The 15778-nt window shown below is 34.6% G+C and overlaps 2 protein-coding genes across 4 annotated transcripts; one reads left to right on the top strand and one right to left on the bottom strand.

The window, feature by feature from the left end:
• Positions 1-1517: 1517 nt before the first annotated feature.
• Positions 1518-9075, top strand: LOC114755803 (tRNA threonylcarbamoyladenosine dehydratase). Its single transcript, XM_028944678.1, has 11 exons — positions 1518-1798; positions 2190-2233; positions 2783-2876; positions 3538-3685; positions 4407-4619; positions 5053-5187; positions 5675-5809; positions 6002-6217; positions 7365-7489; positions 7945-8002; positions 8620-9075. The coding sequence occupies exons 1-11, from the start codon at positions 1710-1712 to the stop codon at positions 8728-8730; spliced, it is 1368 nt and encodes a 455-aa protein (XP_028800511.1). The 5' UTR covers positions 1518-1709; the 3' UTR covers positions 8731-9075.
• Positions 9076-9706: 631 nt separating this feature from the next.
• LOC114755800 (U3 small nucleolar ribonucleoprotein protein IMP3-like) lies at positions 9707-13396 on the bottom strand. 3 transcript variants are annotated; one of them, XM_028944675.1, is made up of 5 exons: positions 13213-13396; positions 12916-13058; positions 12690-12797; positions 11578-11652; positions 9707-10207 (listed from the first exon to the last, which is right to left on the bottom strand). In XM_028944675.1, exons 2-5 carry the CDS (start codon positions 13047-13049, stop codon positions 9976-9978), a joined length of 549 nt encoding a protein of 182 aa, XP_028800508.1. In that variant the 5' UTR covers positions 13050-13058; positions 13213-13396; the 3' UTR covers positions 9707-9975. The 3 variants fall into 3 exon arrangements, with proteins under 3 accessions (XP_028800508.1, XP_028800507.1, XP_028800509.1); XM_028944674.1 differs by having other exon boundaries at positions 12916-13055; XM_028944676.1 differs by lacking the exon at positions 13213-13396 and adding an exon at positions 13175-13192 and having other exon boundaries at positions 12916-13055.
• Between the last annotated feature and the right edge of the window lie 2382 nt (positions 13397-15778).

Below are 15778 nucleotides of genomic sequence, written 5' to 3'. Positions count from 1 at the left end.
TGATCAATGCCCAAATAATATAGACCATCCTCTGAAGAAAATACCAAAGAGGGAAAATATTTCCATGTCAATAAATTGTTCTTTTTTCCTGCCCTATTCAATCCTCACCTCTAAACCATACAATGTGCATGTGTTTTACATCAAGTTTGAAATAAGTCATACAATATATTAATATTACTTCATAACAAACTTTTAATTCAAGAAATTTGTTTTCAGTCATGTCAATAAATTGCATCCTGTCTTTAATATAAAAGCTATTTGACTAATTTATATAGATTAAGAAAGTTTGTTGGGTTAATTATTTATTATAAATATGTGTTATCTTTCTTAAAATATTCTTACTAATCATATGTATTAGCTGAAACTACTATTTGATGAAAACTTTAACGTATGTAACTATTTTGAGAAAAATGAATAAATATAGAGACAATAGATTAGGGTCTTATATTTAGAACCAAATTAAAAGTCAAACTAGCTTTTATATTAAGAATTGGAAGTAGTATTTTAGCACTTCCATTGAACTTTTTTTTTTCAATTGTTGTTTTGCCAAAAAAAAAATCATTTTCCCACTAACTCAACTAATAACTCCTCAATGAGAAATAACAATTTTAATATAACAAATTGATAATTGTTATTAAAAAAACAATTATCTAAATTTACTTTATATATATACGAGTAATTTGCGTTATATAATTAAGCGGATTTGCTGTCTCAATGATTATAAGTTTTTTTTTTTTTTGGCAATCAAGATATCTAAAGCTCAAGTTTTACCACTTCAGCGCCATTATCTGACCACCATGAGGGGGAGGATTTTTCAAATTAAGAGCATTTATCAAAATGTGCATTAAACTTATTATAAATTAAGAGACATGAAGCTTCAGTTAGGGACTCCTTGTATTTTGAATTATAATGTGGGATGCAAGAGTGATATTTTCCTTTTTTGTAATACTACCTTAATATAAAAACTAGTTGACTAATTTAAGTAGGTTAAAAAAATTAATTATTTATAATAAATATATGTATATATTAGCTAGAACTAACATTTGAGGAAATATTTAATATGTGTAATTATTACAATACAAAAACTACCTTTAACATATAAGAATGGGAGGTAGTACTCCTCTGATCCTTAATATAAGATATAATTAACTAATTTGAGTTGATTAAAGATGTTATTAAATTAGTTAATACTACTCCATTTTAATTATAAGGTCTTGTTTGTAAATTATAAACAAGGTATTATAATTAAGACCGGAAGTAATATGATGTATTTTTTTAAAACATTCTAAGTATATTTTTTATTTTTTTTCTGCTGAGAAAATATAAATAGTATTAATTTAAAAAAATTAATAAATATATAAAATATGTTTTTATATATAGGAACAGCATAAACCCCTAATTATCATTACTCATCAGAATCTAATTTAATTTACTCTTTTAAACTCGCTACGACGTCCACTGCTGAAATTTTTTCCAAAAATATAATTCCTCGCCTACAAATTTCCCATAGCGTTGGCTGATTCCGGCCGAACTCACTCGAGCCAACTGACGGCGGCGTCCCGATTCCACGAAGATAGAGAACGCACCCAAACCAGACAACGGCTAACGGACGGCGGCGTGCGGTGTAATCCTGAGGATTCGGAAACCTCGAATACGCTGTTTTGGCATGAACTTATTTTTCGAGCACAGATAAAAGGATACAAAAGAGGATGGACAGAGCCAAGTATGTGGCACTGGTGGGAGCTGGGGCTCTATTGGGCTCTATGTCTACCATCTTCGTTCTAAAGCTTCTTCAAAGGTGAGTCTGCCTCTACCACCTTGTCTGCCAAGAAATGCACGTGTAAAAATCATCTTTTTGGATGCTGAAGTTTGTTTCGAACCTGTAGCATGAGCAAGTGAACTGTTTCGTGCCTTTTCTCTTCGGGTCTAAATGTATATGTGACGAAGATAGTGTGGGTTCCGGGAGAAAAAGCTGGGTTGTAGATGCAAACTCGAAACCTTGTGTCCATCAATCGAGCTTAACCAATAATATAATGTCTATGTCTTTGGAGGCATGATGTTGCCTGCCAAGAAGAAAACTAAGGGTGGGAATAGAGGAGTTTTCAAATACCATGCAACGTTTAATGGTTGCCTCTTGCATGGGATGTGGAATTCATCATATTTCAACGATACTGTCTGTATTTTTGCAGACGAGGTGTACAGCAATGGAGTAAGAATAGTACTGAATTAAACGGTAAGTGATCTGCTGGCTTCAACTTGTTTGGTTTCAGTTAATCTTGTTCTTATCTGATGCCTTTAATCTTTGCCTGATAAGAAATTTCTTGGCTTTTATGGATATAAAGCACAGAATGGGGGAAATATAAGAAAAAGAAAACAAGCAGATGCAGTAACATTCAGATGATCATTGGTATGAGCAAGTTAGAGAACTCTGTTGTTGCCACATACATATTACAAATTCTTCCTGAAAAATGGGTTTTGCAGGGGCTGACTAGCCAAACTGGAGGTTGGATCTGAATATGGTTACATGGAACATAGTAAATTATTTAGATTTAGATGCAGTTCCTTCCATTTATGATGTGGCGATTGTACTTTTGCAAGGTCATGCACATTTTTGCATGCTAATATGCTTAATTAGTACTTTCAATGTGTTCCAATTATAAACTAGATTGTAATATGAAATTTGTTCTCTTACATGTACAAAATTCTACTGCATGCCAGAGAATCAATATAGGTTGTTGTTGGTCTGTGTTTTGCTAGAACTCTGGGTCTGTGTCTTGTACAGGTATGGAGGGATGTATTGCTACTCATAAAAGGATTGATAAGGTGGCTGACGAAGATCTTCTGAATGATGAGATTGTTTCTGAACACCTGACTAGGTACTTCAAGTTGTCCCTCTTAATCTCAAAATTCATTTAAGAAATTATTTCTCTAGCTCCCTGTGTTTTATACCGTGGAACTCCTTGGCAACATGTGTGTACGATCTTATTCATAGCAGACAATTAGCTAATAACCTAAAAATTTGGGTAGGCCAATGTATATTTGGCCTTTTGGTACTTGGCTAATGTAGTTGTTATTCTATATGTTTAGACATTTTAATTTAGTCTAGATGTCACTTCAGAGGTTCCTCTCATGCATATGTCTCACTAGCTTTGATAGGCAATTAAAGGTTGTTGCTTTATTTGATTTAACGAGTCTTGAGACCTATAAAGCAGACAAATTTAAGTTACCATTGTTGCACAGGCTTGTGGCATGTTTTGTACGCCTGCTTAATGTGAATAAGCTGATTAGATAGCAGTTATTATTTTTTAGGAATAGTGTTCCGCTGAGTGAGAGTGAAGCTTTCTTTGTCTCTGTCTTTTGTGATTGCAAAGACAACATCTCCTTTATTCTCTAAATCACCACTTAGTGTTATAAATTTATTTATATTACATCTTCACATTCTAGGGGTGTGAATCATGTTTATGGGAGATGTCCTTTTCTTGAGTCTTTACTTATCAAGCAGTTTTTTCCCCCTCGGAACATTCATGGTATTAATAGGAACATTCAGTTCTTTGGGTTTGAATCGCAAAGGAAAGTGACTGCATCTTACGTTGTGGTCATTGGCCTTGGAGGTGTTGGTAGTCATGCTGCATCTATGCTTTTGAGGTCAGGGGTTGGCAAGCTACTTCTAGTGGACTTTGACCAGGTTTTTTTCTGCGATATCTTTCCTTCTTTATGTTTTGTTTTCTTCGTTTCTTTCTTTTTGTAGGGTTTCAATTTGTTATCCGTGTATGTTTTGTGCTTTTTGTTTCCTTTTGATTGTTAAAAGTGTAGAACCTGAAACTTCTAATGTTTTAGCCTCTGTCTGATGTCTAGTTTGTAATTAACGTATGCTTTCCAATATTTTTATTTTTCTTATTTTATGAAGTGCCATAAGTCGTGGTTTTTGTTCCAAGTTACATTACATTATAATGTTTCATGATGTCAGTTGTCAAACAGTTCCCAGTATGTTAAGTTTAATTTATAGCAATTTTCCTTCAGTCGCTAGAGGCCCTTGGTAATAAGGAGCATATCATGGTAAATATAAGTTCTAAAAATCGATAACTAAAGAATAAAGATGTAAATGATGTTGATTATTGGTTTAAGAAAATGGACTTAAATCAAATATCAACTGATGCTTTTGCTTTTTAACTTCCTGCTCACTATTTTTAAACGCTTCATCAAACCTTTACAAGCCTTTGTTTTATTTACCCTAGTATCTGCCATTGTATGACTTAAAAAGCCCATAGATCTTTTTTTTTTTTTTTTGGTTGAAACATGTAATCAATTAGGAAGGAGTTGTATATGTGATGTCATATTTAGTTGCATTAGAATCTTTATGGATATCTTGATACAATGATGTACTCATTTATTTATTAAATGAGAAGGTTTCTCTTTCTTCACTAAATCGGCACGCTGTTGCAACAAGAGCAGATGTTGGCATCCCAAAAGCTCAGTGCCTCATGGAGCATTTCTCTTCTATTTTTCCTGAGTGCCAAGTAGATGCGAAAGTTCTATTATATGATGCATCTACTGAAGAAGAAATTCTCTCAGGCCACCCAGATTTTGTTCTGGACTGCATCGACAACATTGATACAAAGGTATCTTCTATTGAATTACTCAATGTTTTACTTAGTTGATGTGTGATAGTATTCTCCCTTTTTAAGAAAAACTTTTCATACATCATGGACATACCCCAGTTTGATGGAATTACTGCTTTGTTGCGAATATGGATAGTATTCCCAGTAATCGTTAAAAGAGTTTTTGCTTTTATATCAGTAGATCATTTTTTTATTCACTTTAATGCTAGCTCTCAGATGTGAGAATTGCTGAGAAATAAGATGCATTTGAGCATGCATCAAGCAAGATTGTAGATGTGTACATAGGTTGCTTCCTGGAAGGATGAGACCTAATAACACAGTGCTACCTTCTGCTCGTCTTTCTCTTTTCAAGTTGTCATTAGCAATCATTCCTATGCAAATATCTAATAATTATGAGTTCATTTTCAGTTGCTTGATTTGTGGGTTGTAATAGGTGGCCCTTCTTGCTGCATGTGTACGTAGGGGATTGAAGGTTCTATCTGCTACAGGAGCTGGTGCGAGGGCTGATCCAACAAGAATCCGAATTGCTGATCTAAGAGAGTCCACTAATGATCCATTATCTCGAGCTGTAATACTTTGACATTTTCTTTTTTAATATTATATTTAACTGGACCTTAAACCACATAATGTAAATTGCTTTGGCAGCTTACTGTGCTACTTTTTTCTCCTTTCTCTGTTGTATTTTAGTACACCTATGTTAGTATAAACCGATATCTTGCCTTCTCTCACATTCAATTATATGCTCAATAAGATGCTTAGACATAAGTGCATTCACACACAAAGGTTAGCATTCATTTGGCTGCAAGAATCTTTAGAAGACCAATAGATTATAGATCAGTTTCTAGATTCATGGGTAATCTAGACAAGACTGTCCTCTTGGCATATTCTTCATGCTAATTTGAATATCAATGCTTGATGCTCAACATGAGTGTTGTTATGAAAAGAAAATGAAAGCCAACATGGGAGCAAAGCTTTTTTAGGGTGATGTTCCCCTTATGCTTATATTGCTTTTGTTACTCTTTCTGACTATAGTTACATAATCATTCCCTTATTAGGTAAGACACCGCTTGAGGAAAGATCACGGCATTGAAGGCGGTATTCCTGTTGTATTCTCTTTAGAGAAACCCAAAGTAAAGTTGCTCCCATTTAAAGGTCCAAGTGGAGAAGAGGAAAACCCTTCAGACTATCAGGTGAGAGTAGTGGTTTTGTTAATTTTTGACCTGCTGATAATACCACTGGTATATTTGCTATTGTTTGGTAATGTGATTGCACCTTGACAATTATTATTATTTCTGTAGTGTTGCTCAATAACAGAGATCACCTTGAGTCTGTTATCAAAACATTCAATGACTTAGATTGCTGACATCTTATTCTCTTGCCAGATTGTTCCAGGCTTTAGGGTCCGAATCATACCCGTGCTGGGCTCCATCCCTGCAATATTTGGACAAGTCATGGCCTCCTATGTTGTGACACAACTAGCAGGGTTGGAAGTTCAAATGGAACCTGTAGTCAGTTTTGACACGGATCATTACCATACTCTTCATCAGCGCCTAATTGAGCATGAGGAGTCATTGTATGGCTCAGCTGTGCATGTGCAGGTATGGAATTTACCTTATTAACATCTGGTCAAATTATAGAAGTTTATTGTTGGGTAACTTATCCATGCTAGGAATGGGTGGACAGCGGGGCATCTGAATAATTTATATATTCATATTTCCTTCTCTGTACGTATAAACCATTGTGTTTCTTGAAACGTGTATTTTTGTGTTATTACTTGTACAATCTGTCTTCTTTTTTTTTTTTTTTTAACACAATCATTTCAAGTGGGGCTTTCAGCTTTTGTGAGAATAAGGGATTTAGGCCCCTCTTGGTAGGTTGAAAGGCTTGATTCAAAGTATTTACCGGGTTAAAAACTAAAATGGGATGGCAAAAAAGTGACATAATTGGGACGCCAATGCTGCCATGATTTTCTGAAGAGTGTGTTAAAGATGTTAAAATTGAGATATAATTGGCTGAGTTCCACAAGCGCTGATATCTTTGGCTTTTGAACAAGCAGTTCAAAATTGAAGGAGTTGCAATTGAGCTAATGCTAGAGAAATTGAAATGCCATTGCTGGCATGCCCCTTTGGGGGGGGGTGTTCCAAACAATAAAATAAATGATACTTAAGCGACCAGCAATTTGCAGTTTACAGGATACTTTTGTTTATGTGGTTGGTAGAAACGCCTGCATCACCAAGGGCATACCATTACCCCTACATAAGTATGGGATAGGATTTCTGATATGGCTTCCCATCAGTGCTTTGCAAAAGGGTAAATGAGGAAATATGTTTTGACATGCAGAGGTTGACAAGCTTTCTGGCTTTTATGAGCTATTCTAGCCTTTTGCTCCTTTGGTTTTGTTATGAGCTTTTCCTGTTATTCTTTTCGAGGGCAGTTTATCCATCAAGTAATATTTTACTGTCCTCCTTAGCGGAATTTCTTCCATTTAAAGTAAAGTTGTGAATGTACTATTATGAATGGACATTTAAATGATTCTTAAAACAGCTGGCATGCCTCAATACGTGGTCTTTGTGCATTCTGCAAGGCTGCAGTTAAATACTACTATGACGATTTCATCTAATTTTTTGTGGAAATGCCTGTGTTTAGTTCTACAGATATATATTTGATTGTTTAATTGTTTAATTATCCACTGGAAAGAGTTACACATGTTTTCTATCCTCTGTTGTCTTTATTCCCACTTCAAAGGTGGATGTGGAAGAGGTGATGTATATTGCCAAAGAATTATGGCATGGAAGAAGTGCTAGGGAGCAGTTTGCAAAACATGTTGGCCGAGCGATGTGGCGATCAGTTAATGAATTGATGCTTGTGAGGTAAAAAAAAAAATGACTCTGTTGTACTTTAGCTGTGTCATTTTGATATCTTTATTCAATTACTTGCGTTCTTTCTCTTGAACGCAAGACCAATTCCTTTTAATTTGCATACACCCACTCTAATTCTGCACCCCCTGAGGTGCTCTGGTGGCGTATCTGTAGGATTCTGAAGTCTTGAACTGACAGTGTAATTTTCTATCGAACTACACATGCTGAAAATATTAATGCCCATGTCACGCAAACACTTGAAACACTCCCCCCCCCCCCCAAAAAAAAAAAAAAAAGGGACAAAAGAAAGAAAGAAAGTGAGGTCTAAAAGCTTTAGTGCTGTATGGATGGATGACAACTGAATGTTACACCACATTTTAATCACTTTCTCTCTTTTTTACTATAAAATTTTCATGTGTAGTTGGTGACTCGAACTCATTTAAATGTTTTCTGCTTCGGCTGTTCAGGTGGGATTGCACAAAACCAGCCACTGTTTCAAATCTAATTCTTTTAAAATTCAAGGAGGTAATTAACTGCCATCCTGCAAGTGACAGCTTTATTTTGTTTTGAATGCCTATTCATTCTATGCATGTCTATCTACATACACGCCATATTTAAATAGAAAGAGCTCTGGAAGGCACTGCCAATACAAGCACGGAATTTGACTTTTCTGGACTCAGCATCATTTGTTACTAAGGTGCTACTTGCAAAGTGGACCTCTGGATTTCATACGTTCCTAGAATATTTTATGGTGAGGTCATGGGAATTTATTTAGAAGATTAGTTGGCCGTTGATATATGAAAAATTCAAAATCATGTCCGATTAGCTATAACCAATGATCAGATTCTGGGTATTGTTGAAAAATACAACTAATCATATGCAACTTCATTTGGGAAATTATAGCTGTGAAACACCTGATTGCTAAATTGGGAAATAGTGGCTGAAAAAATTAGATGTCTGGGTTTTTTGTGGACAAGAGTGCACTCTTTCGGCGCTGTCTCGTTGCCGTGGCTCTTTCTTCGCCCTTGCACCAGAGTTGTCAAAATCATTGCGAAGATAACCTTTTTTAGATGATGCCTTGATCTCTGTTTCGCATTGCTTTAAACTATTTAGATGGATAATTTAGTTCTTTATCTGTTCAGGCGGATGAGCATGAGTCACGGACAATAGATGATATAAAGAAAGAAGAACCAGAATTCTACAATAGAGTAACTGCTGTGTTGAAACGAGCTGAACTTGACTTTGGGTTGTGATAGTTGAATCAGCATTCCCCCAAAGAGGCGATTCTATGCTTAAATCAGATTCTTTGCACTCACATATCCAGAGAAAGAGGGCATTCGTCACTTCTTTCCAGGAAAATTCTTACCTTCCTTCCATCTATTTTTGTGAATGTGGAAAATCCAAACCGCTGTATGCTAGCCTCTCTAGTTCAGAGCTTAATGTCTGTCATGCTTGCTGCTTATCTTTTTGCTGGAATTTTAACAAAGGGAGTCAGTTTCATCTTGCTGTATGAGATATGGCAGGTGACGAACCATGCCAGAATATAGATTGTTGAATGTTCTTCAAAGTAATTTATTTTTGGAAGAAATTTTGGAGCACCTGGGTTTTCTTCTAATCGTTCAGCGTTTTAGTGATTCACATAAGCGGCATTAAAGATTAGGAGATGCAACCCAACCGCATCCAATCAACGTTGCCATAAATTGTACGGCGCATATGTTCTCCATGGGAGATGGGAAACAGGCTTTAATTAGAATGGTTCGCAAATTGAAGAGCGAGGGGAAAATGTTTTTCTTTTAACCAGCAGAAAAAGCAAGTTTGGTCAAATTCTAGGGATCAATTACCTCATTGACTTTGGATGGTCCAAATATTTTTTTAGCAATGATGGGCTTGAAATCCTCGAGTTCGAGTTACTGCGGAGGGAGGAAGGAGAAAGGCTAGTTAGTTGTTGCATGAGATATTCACCACTAATATTGCCAGTGAAGTGCGTTACCGTCAATAGGAGGAAGAGGAGAAACCGAGTAGGTATTTTGGGGGAAAAAAAAAAGCGGACCCCATGCTACGTTGATAACAGAAGTGAGCTACTATTGAACAGTAGAGGTGACATTACATGCTACGTTGATAACAGAAGTTAGCTACCATTGAACAGTAGAGGTGACATTACATCGTTTTTTTTTTTTTAAATAAAAAAAGACAACACTGCATTTAAGACACCTAATACTCCTACAAAAATAGATTAAAAAGCCCTTTTAATCCCATCTATATTAGGCAGCTTATTCAAATAACGAATTTTTGTCATGATTTCACTTCGTACACATGCTTATCTGCTAGAAAATAACACACCACCGGGGAATTGAATTCTTACTCCATCCATCCGAATACTAGAAATACGTCGTGCTCCTTTTGGGGAAAAAAATAAAATAAAGAACTGACGGTTCATCTCCGAAGTAGCTGGCCACTATGTTCTGGCGGTGTCGAAATCCATGCACCATTATCAGCACTCAGTTCATTAGATCATAGTCATCCAATTTGTCATTGTACTGTAGAACCTTTCTCTTTATCTTTGAAGAATCCACCCAGGTGATGAAGTCTTCCATATTTCTGGTCACCAAGAATGCTGGGTCAGTGACTGTCTCTGGACCAACTCTTATATGCCCTTGTTCAATGTAAGTGACAGCTTCTTTCAACTGCTCAGCAAATTTTAATCGCACCAAAACAGTTGCAAGCCTTCGCCTACAAAAGTTTTTTTTAAAAAAATTATAAGAAAGTAAATTAGAGCAGCTTAATAATCTCAAAATGTATTTGGTGGGGTTCTATCAGTAAGAAGGGTGATGAATATTCCCTGTAATATTCGTAATTTAAGAGGGAAAAATATGTAAAAGACGGAAACAAAATGAATGTTTTTCTTTAGGCATCATTACTAGGAGCAATATCATTAATTTAAATATTACATTGGAATCTTAGTCTCATTTTATAATGTTATTCTAGGTTACATGTTAATCGTAATTAGCCTTCATTTATAAAGAAGATGCACAAGGTTTCATTTCCCTACCCCACTTTGTCACTCCCTAATCCCAGTCTTGAGACCTTGTGTTTCCTTTGTAATAAGAGATAAAGGTGTCTATTTGGACAGCAACACTCAATAAAGTCAATACAAAAGGCATATTCATTTGCAGACATTCCACAGTTGTTCCTCCTAAAATATTGGTAACACGTGCATGAACAATGCAGAAGCTGAAGTTCACACTACACTGCCATTACCACTCCCGAAATAAGTTTGTTTGTTCGGAGTCAGCTAGAGATAGGTGTGTCAGAGGGATACTCATTAGATAGTTCCAGGTTTCTGGATTAAAGGAGGGTAGAACATCGTGGCAATGCACAATTTTCCCAACATATGGGGATATTTGATCAAAGCGGAGAGCACACATTTTAAATGGTGTTTACCTCAAGGGCTAGGATAATGAATTTAGCTTTTATATGATATTTGGCCAAGGGCCTTTATAATGGGGGTGTGTCTGCAGTCTGCTAGATATGAAGAAAGATTAGGTAGCTTTGCTGCATATTTATCTTTTAATCTCTATCTTACTACCTCCAACCTTACACTACAAACTAGATGTTATATTTAGGACCTGAAATAGTATAATTTTAGGCGTTCAGTCATTTCCTTTTGGAGGATATTAGGATACCCTATGCTCTGCATTTGCATAATCTTTCCTTGCTATTATTTCTTTTATCAGATTTGTGAAACATAACTGACTTGGATTAGTGTGGAGTTAAAAAAAGAAGAAGAAGAAGAAGAAGAAGAAAAGCACTGAAAGAAAAAACGTCTATCTCATAATTCCACATTTATTGATATATAAAACCTGCCTTTTAGGTCTTCTTGCATTCCTGGACACACTAAGCCTCAGATTACACCTTTTAACAGATGCTACCATATCATAATACCTTTTTCTTTCTAAACATGACTAAAATTGTTCTAAACATTAAAATCAACTCCCTTTCATTCTCTTGCTACATAATCGTCCGGAATTTTTGGAGAACAATCACAAAATAACAATTAATTTTTCATTTAAAATAACGAAGGAATAAGATGGTTTTCTTACCTACAAAAGGATGACACTGTTAACCGCTCACAAAGTGTAATACTTTGCCTCGTTGGAATCACACCAATATTGTACCTATCATTCTCACGAGAGAGAGAGAGAGAATAAGTATTGGTTCTCTGCATTGCAAAATGTTGGTGGTAGGAAACGTGTTCCAATGAGACAATTAATAAACCAGAGCAGTAGGAGTGATACATCAAAAACTGTTCTGAACTCAAACAGTTAAAGAATGAAAATAATGAATATCTACGCCCACACTCAATCCTAAAATGTCAAAAAGAACAAACAAATTCAACTACAAGATTAAAAATATCCAGTAAACCAGCAAAAGTACAAGGGACAAAGAAATTTTTTTTCTAACTAACTAGATTACTCCAGGATATGGATCGAACAATAATCCAAATAAATCGGGTACTTCTCCATTCCAACAATTATATATGGTTATGTCTTTGGTTAAACTTGATATGGGGCTGCGCGTAGCAGAGCCCAAAACATATCACACTATTCATAAGCTATGAATAGTGCAATTATTTATTAGATTTTATATATTGATCTCTCAAGCATATGACAACACACATCCCCTGGTTAATGCGCTCACTTTCATTTATCGCCATTATCCACCTCCAACACCCCACTATGACCTCTGCCACCTCCACAATCACAAGTCAACAGTACCTCTACAAAAACTGCCATAGACATCAGCTTTACAGCTACCGCTTCCAACATTTTAGGAATCCCTAAAACTCAAAACAAGACTATCTATTACCAGCAACCCATGCCTTCCTTCTGCCTACCTAGGCTTAGTGAAGAAGTGAGTTGTGAGAGACAAATTAGAGTTTTTCAGTCACAAATTGCGCAACAACTGGCATGCAATTTGCAGCCATGTTCACGATAAATTTTGGTAATCCAAATTCCAAATGCATGCGGCAGAAGCCAAAAAGTTGAAATGAAACTAATGAATGACATATTGATGAATAAGGAATCCTAAACCAACATTAACAAACACACAAACACATACTGATTCAATCCTACCAAATAAGAAACAATATCACATGCAGCTTAAGTCAGTTTACCAGTCAAAATTTGGAAATTTCATAGCTAATAAAACTTACAGCTTCTCTAACAGCTTGTCAGTCATCTCAACACGAAACGGATCTTTTGGGTCCATTTGCTTCAGCATGTTTACTAACTTTTGGACCATCCGGCACAGACTTGAATATCTATTGGTAGTTTCACCATCCCAATGGCCAAAATAATGAATTGCATTAGTTAATTTCAAAGACAGTGAATTATCCAAATTCAGAACAACGAGAAATATAATGTAATAAAGAATAGTACTTCTTGTAATCATCACGTCCAGTAATACGATAGCGTTGCATAACATGATTTTCTCTGTGACCTCCTTCTCTCTTCCACTCTAAGAAATTTACCTTCTTCAATAGCTTCTTCTCATGAAACTTCAGCTTCCTCATTGCTTTCTGCTGTCATCATATTCAATGTTCATAAGACCATTACGCGTGCGTGTGTAATAAATGCACATTCTATCAATTGCCTACTTAAATCTGAAGCCTACGAAGATATAGTCATCCTCATATACATTTAATTTACAGAGAGAGTGAAAGCAACACCACGCACCTAAAAAGCAGCTTTCAGGAGGAGTGACGAACTGAAGACGGAGCCGAGGCAAAGCCGAGGAAAGAACAGAAGCTGAGGGACGAAGACCAAATCAAGCGGCGGAGCGCCGATGCGAAGCTCTCGACTGAATGGAGACCGGAATAGTGATGGAGAGGGCCGCAAGGGGACGCCAGGAGACGAGAGAAGGAAGGGTTTAAGCCGCTTTTGTTTGAGGGGATGTTTGGGTTTTATAAAGCAAAAAATTTCGTACAGGCTTATAGAAGAGATTTTATTCATCAAAAGTCTTATGAAATATCACTAACAGGTCTCAAAAGATCATAGAGTATTATATTTTAATTATAAAATAATATTACTATGGCTATTCACAGGATGGATCGAGATCGGGAACGGGACAGGCTTGTCCCAATTTCATCCTGATAAATAGCATCAGCCAACTTTGTTGTCCCATGTTTCGTCTTGTTCCAGTGTTGTCCCAGTCTCGATCAGGTCCTGATTTAATTTTTTTTTTTATTTTTTTTTGAGTTGTTGAGCACAATAAAATCTGATTTTTTTCTAATTGTAATTTTTGGATTTAGCCCTTGTAAAAACATCTTTTTGTTTTCTTTTTTATTTCTTTGGGCACGTTTAAATAAAAGCCTAAAATATTACATATAATAGTTATTAAAAATTCTAATAAAAGCTTTAAACACAATAAAAACTTGTTAAAACTTCTAATAATCAATAGTCTCAAATCATCAACAAATATAAAAGCTTTAAATAAATGGGTTCATAGTTCCATACAATAGTTTGAAATCTTAAAAAAAATGATATTATATAAATATAATTAAAAATTTAAAAAAAATAAAAGGGATCAGGACGGGACGACCCTGTCCCGTGTCTTGTCCCGGTTTCTTTTTTTGTCCCCTCCTCGTTTGTCCCGTTCCGAAAAATTCCAAGATGAGCGGGTGTTGAACACCCGGAACTACTTCTCAAATTTTCAATTCACATTTTCTCTGTCATTGCGATTGACAACCTCAACAGCGACTATTAACAACCCAATGAGAAAGTATTGACAACCTAAGCAATATATATTATCAACTTATTTTATAAGATCACATAACCTTCATATAAGAGTAAATTATAACTAAATAATATAATGCAACAACTTTAACAGTGAAATGAAAAGCTTTTCAAAACTATTAAGAACTTTAACTAAAGCCAGTAGGATTATAGCAAAATCTTAATGCAGAAATCCATTGACAGTTGTTAACAGACACTACTTAAGTTGTCAACAGTTTCCCTTGGGTTATTAATACTCGCTGTTGAGGTTGTCAATGGATTTTCATATTAAAATTTTGCTATAATCCTATTGGGTTTAGTTAAAATTTTTAATGGTTCCAAGAAGCTTTTTATTTCAGTATTAAAGTTGTTGCATTATACTATTTGGTTGTAATTTACTCTTATGTGGAGATTACGTGATTCTATAAAATAAGTTATCAACGGATACTGCTTAGATTATTAACACCTTCTTATTATGTTGTTAATAGTTGTTGCTAAGATTGTCAATCACAATGGCAGAGAAAATGTAAATTGGGAATCTGAAGGGTAGTGATGTCATTTTACAATTAAAATATAATACTCTAAGGTCTCTTGGGACCTGCTAATAATTTGGATATTTTGTGGGACCATAGATGAATAAAATATCTTCCTTGGGACCTGTGCATAATTTTTCCTTTTATAAAAGATGCTTTTTAACATCACTTTTTAACTCCTTCATATATTTACTTCATATATTATAAAAATATTTTTAAAATTTGGGATGTTTGGCAATTAAAAAAGAAGAAGTACTTTTTCACCTCAAATCATGGTTTTGGCTAGACAACATTAATAGGCAAATTTTTTAGGGAGTGTTTAGATATCCTCAAAAGTACTTTTTAAAAATATTTTTTTGCAAATTGAAATAAATTTCTCTACATATTTATTTCGTATTCCTTAAAATCATTTCTAAAAACCATAGTTTGGTTTTCATTTTGGCCTCCAAAATCATGGTGTCGTGAAAAGGTAAAAAAAAAAGTTACCTTTTGAAAATGTGGTCTTTTTTTTTCACATTGTAATACTACCTTTAATCCTTAATATAAAAGTTTGGGGTGTTTGGATAAAATAAAATCACAGTTAAAAAATAGCTTTTAGGAAAAAGGTTATTTTTAGAATCAATTTTGGAAGAATAGATTTTTTTGAAAAAGTGATTTTAATAAAGTGAGAATATTTATATAATTGTTATCAGAAACACTTTTTATATACGCAAATTATTAAAAAGACATAAGTTAATATGATAATTATATAATTTATAGACTTTATAATATATTTTTATTTGGAGTAATAAATTTGTTAATAATATTTTTTTTGCTAACATAATAAATAATATATAAAAATGTAATTAATAAATAATTAATCTGTTTATATGTATTATAAAATATAAGATTAAATATGTTTTTAGAAAAATATTTTTTTCCAACAAAAAAATATTATTTTACCTTAAGATTTTAAACATGAAATCTCATCATATTTTTTTCACAACTAGTTATTT

This window comes from Neltuma alba, unplaced genomic scaffold, assembly GCF_004799145.2.
Source record: "Neltuma alba isolate B1F8T4 unplaced genomic scaffold, ASM479914v2 tig00010342_pilon, whole genome shotgun sequence".
Lineage (NCBI taxonomy): Eukaryota > Viridiplantae > Streptophyta > Magnoliopsida > Fabales > Fabaceae > Neltuma > Neltuma alba.
The sequence above is the reverse complement of the archived record's forward strand: the minus strand, read 5'-3'. Positions and strand labels throughout refer to the sequence as shown.

Excerpts from the sequence above, each read along its gene's own strand:
- LOC114755800 (XM_028944675.1), bottom strand. The coding sequence starts at position 13,049 with ATGAGGAAGCTGAAGTTTCATGAGAAGAAGCTATTGAAGAAGGTAAAT. Across the intron at positions 12,798-12,915 it reads GGACGTGATGATTACAAGAA|ATATTCAAGTCTGTGCCGGA; the intron begins GTACTATTCTTT and ends AACTACCAATAG. Across the intron at positions 10,208-11,577 it reads ACAGTGTCATCCTTTTGTAG|GCGAAGGCTTGCAACTGTTT; the intron begins GTAAGAAAACCA and ends AAACTTTTGTAG.
- LOC114755803 (XM_028944678.1), top strand. The coding sequence starts at position 1,710 with ATGGACAGAGCCAAGTATGTGGCACTGGTGGGAGCTGGGGCTCTATTG. Across the intron at positions 2,234-2,782 it reads GAATAGTACTGAATTAAACG|GTATGGAGGGATGTATTGCT; the intron begins GTAAGTGATCTG and ends TGTCTTGTACAG. Across the intron at positions 6,218-7,364 it reads GCTCAGCTGTGCATGTGCAG|GTGGATGTGGAAGAGGTGAT; the intron begins GTATGGAATTTA and ends CCCACTTCAAAG.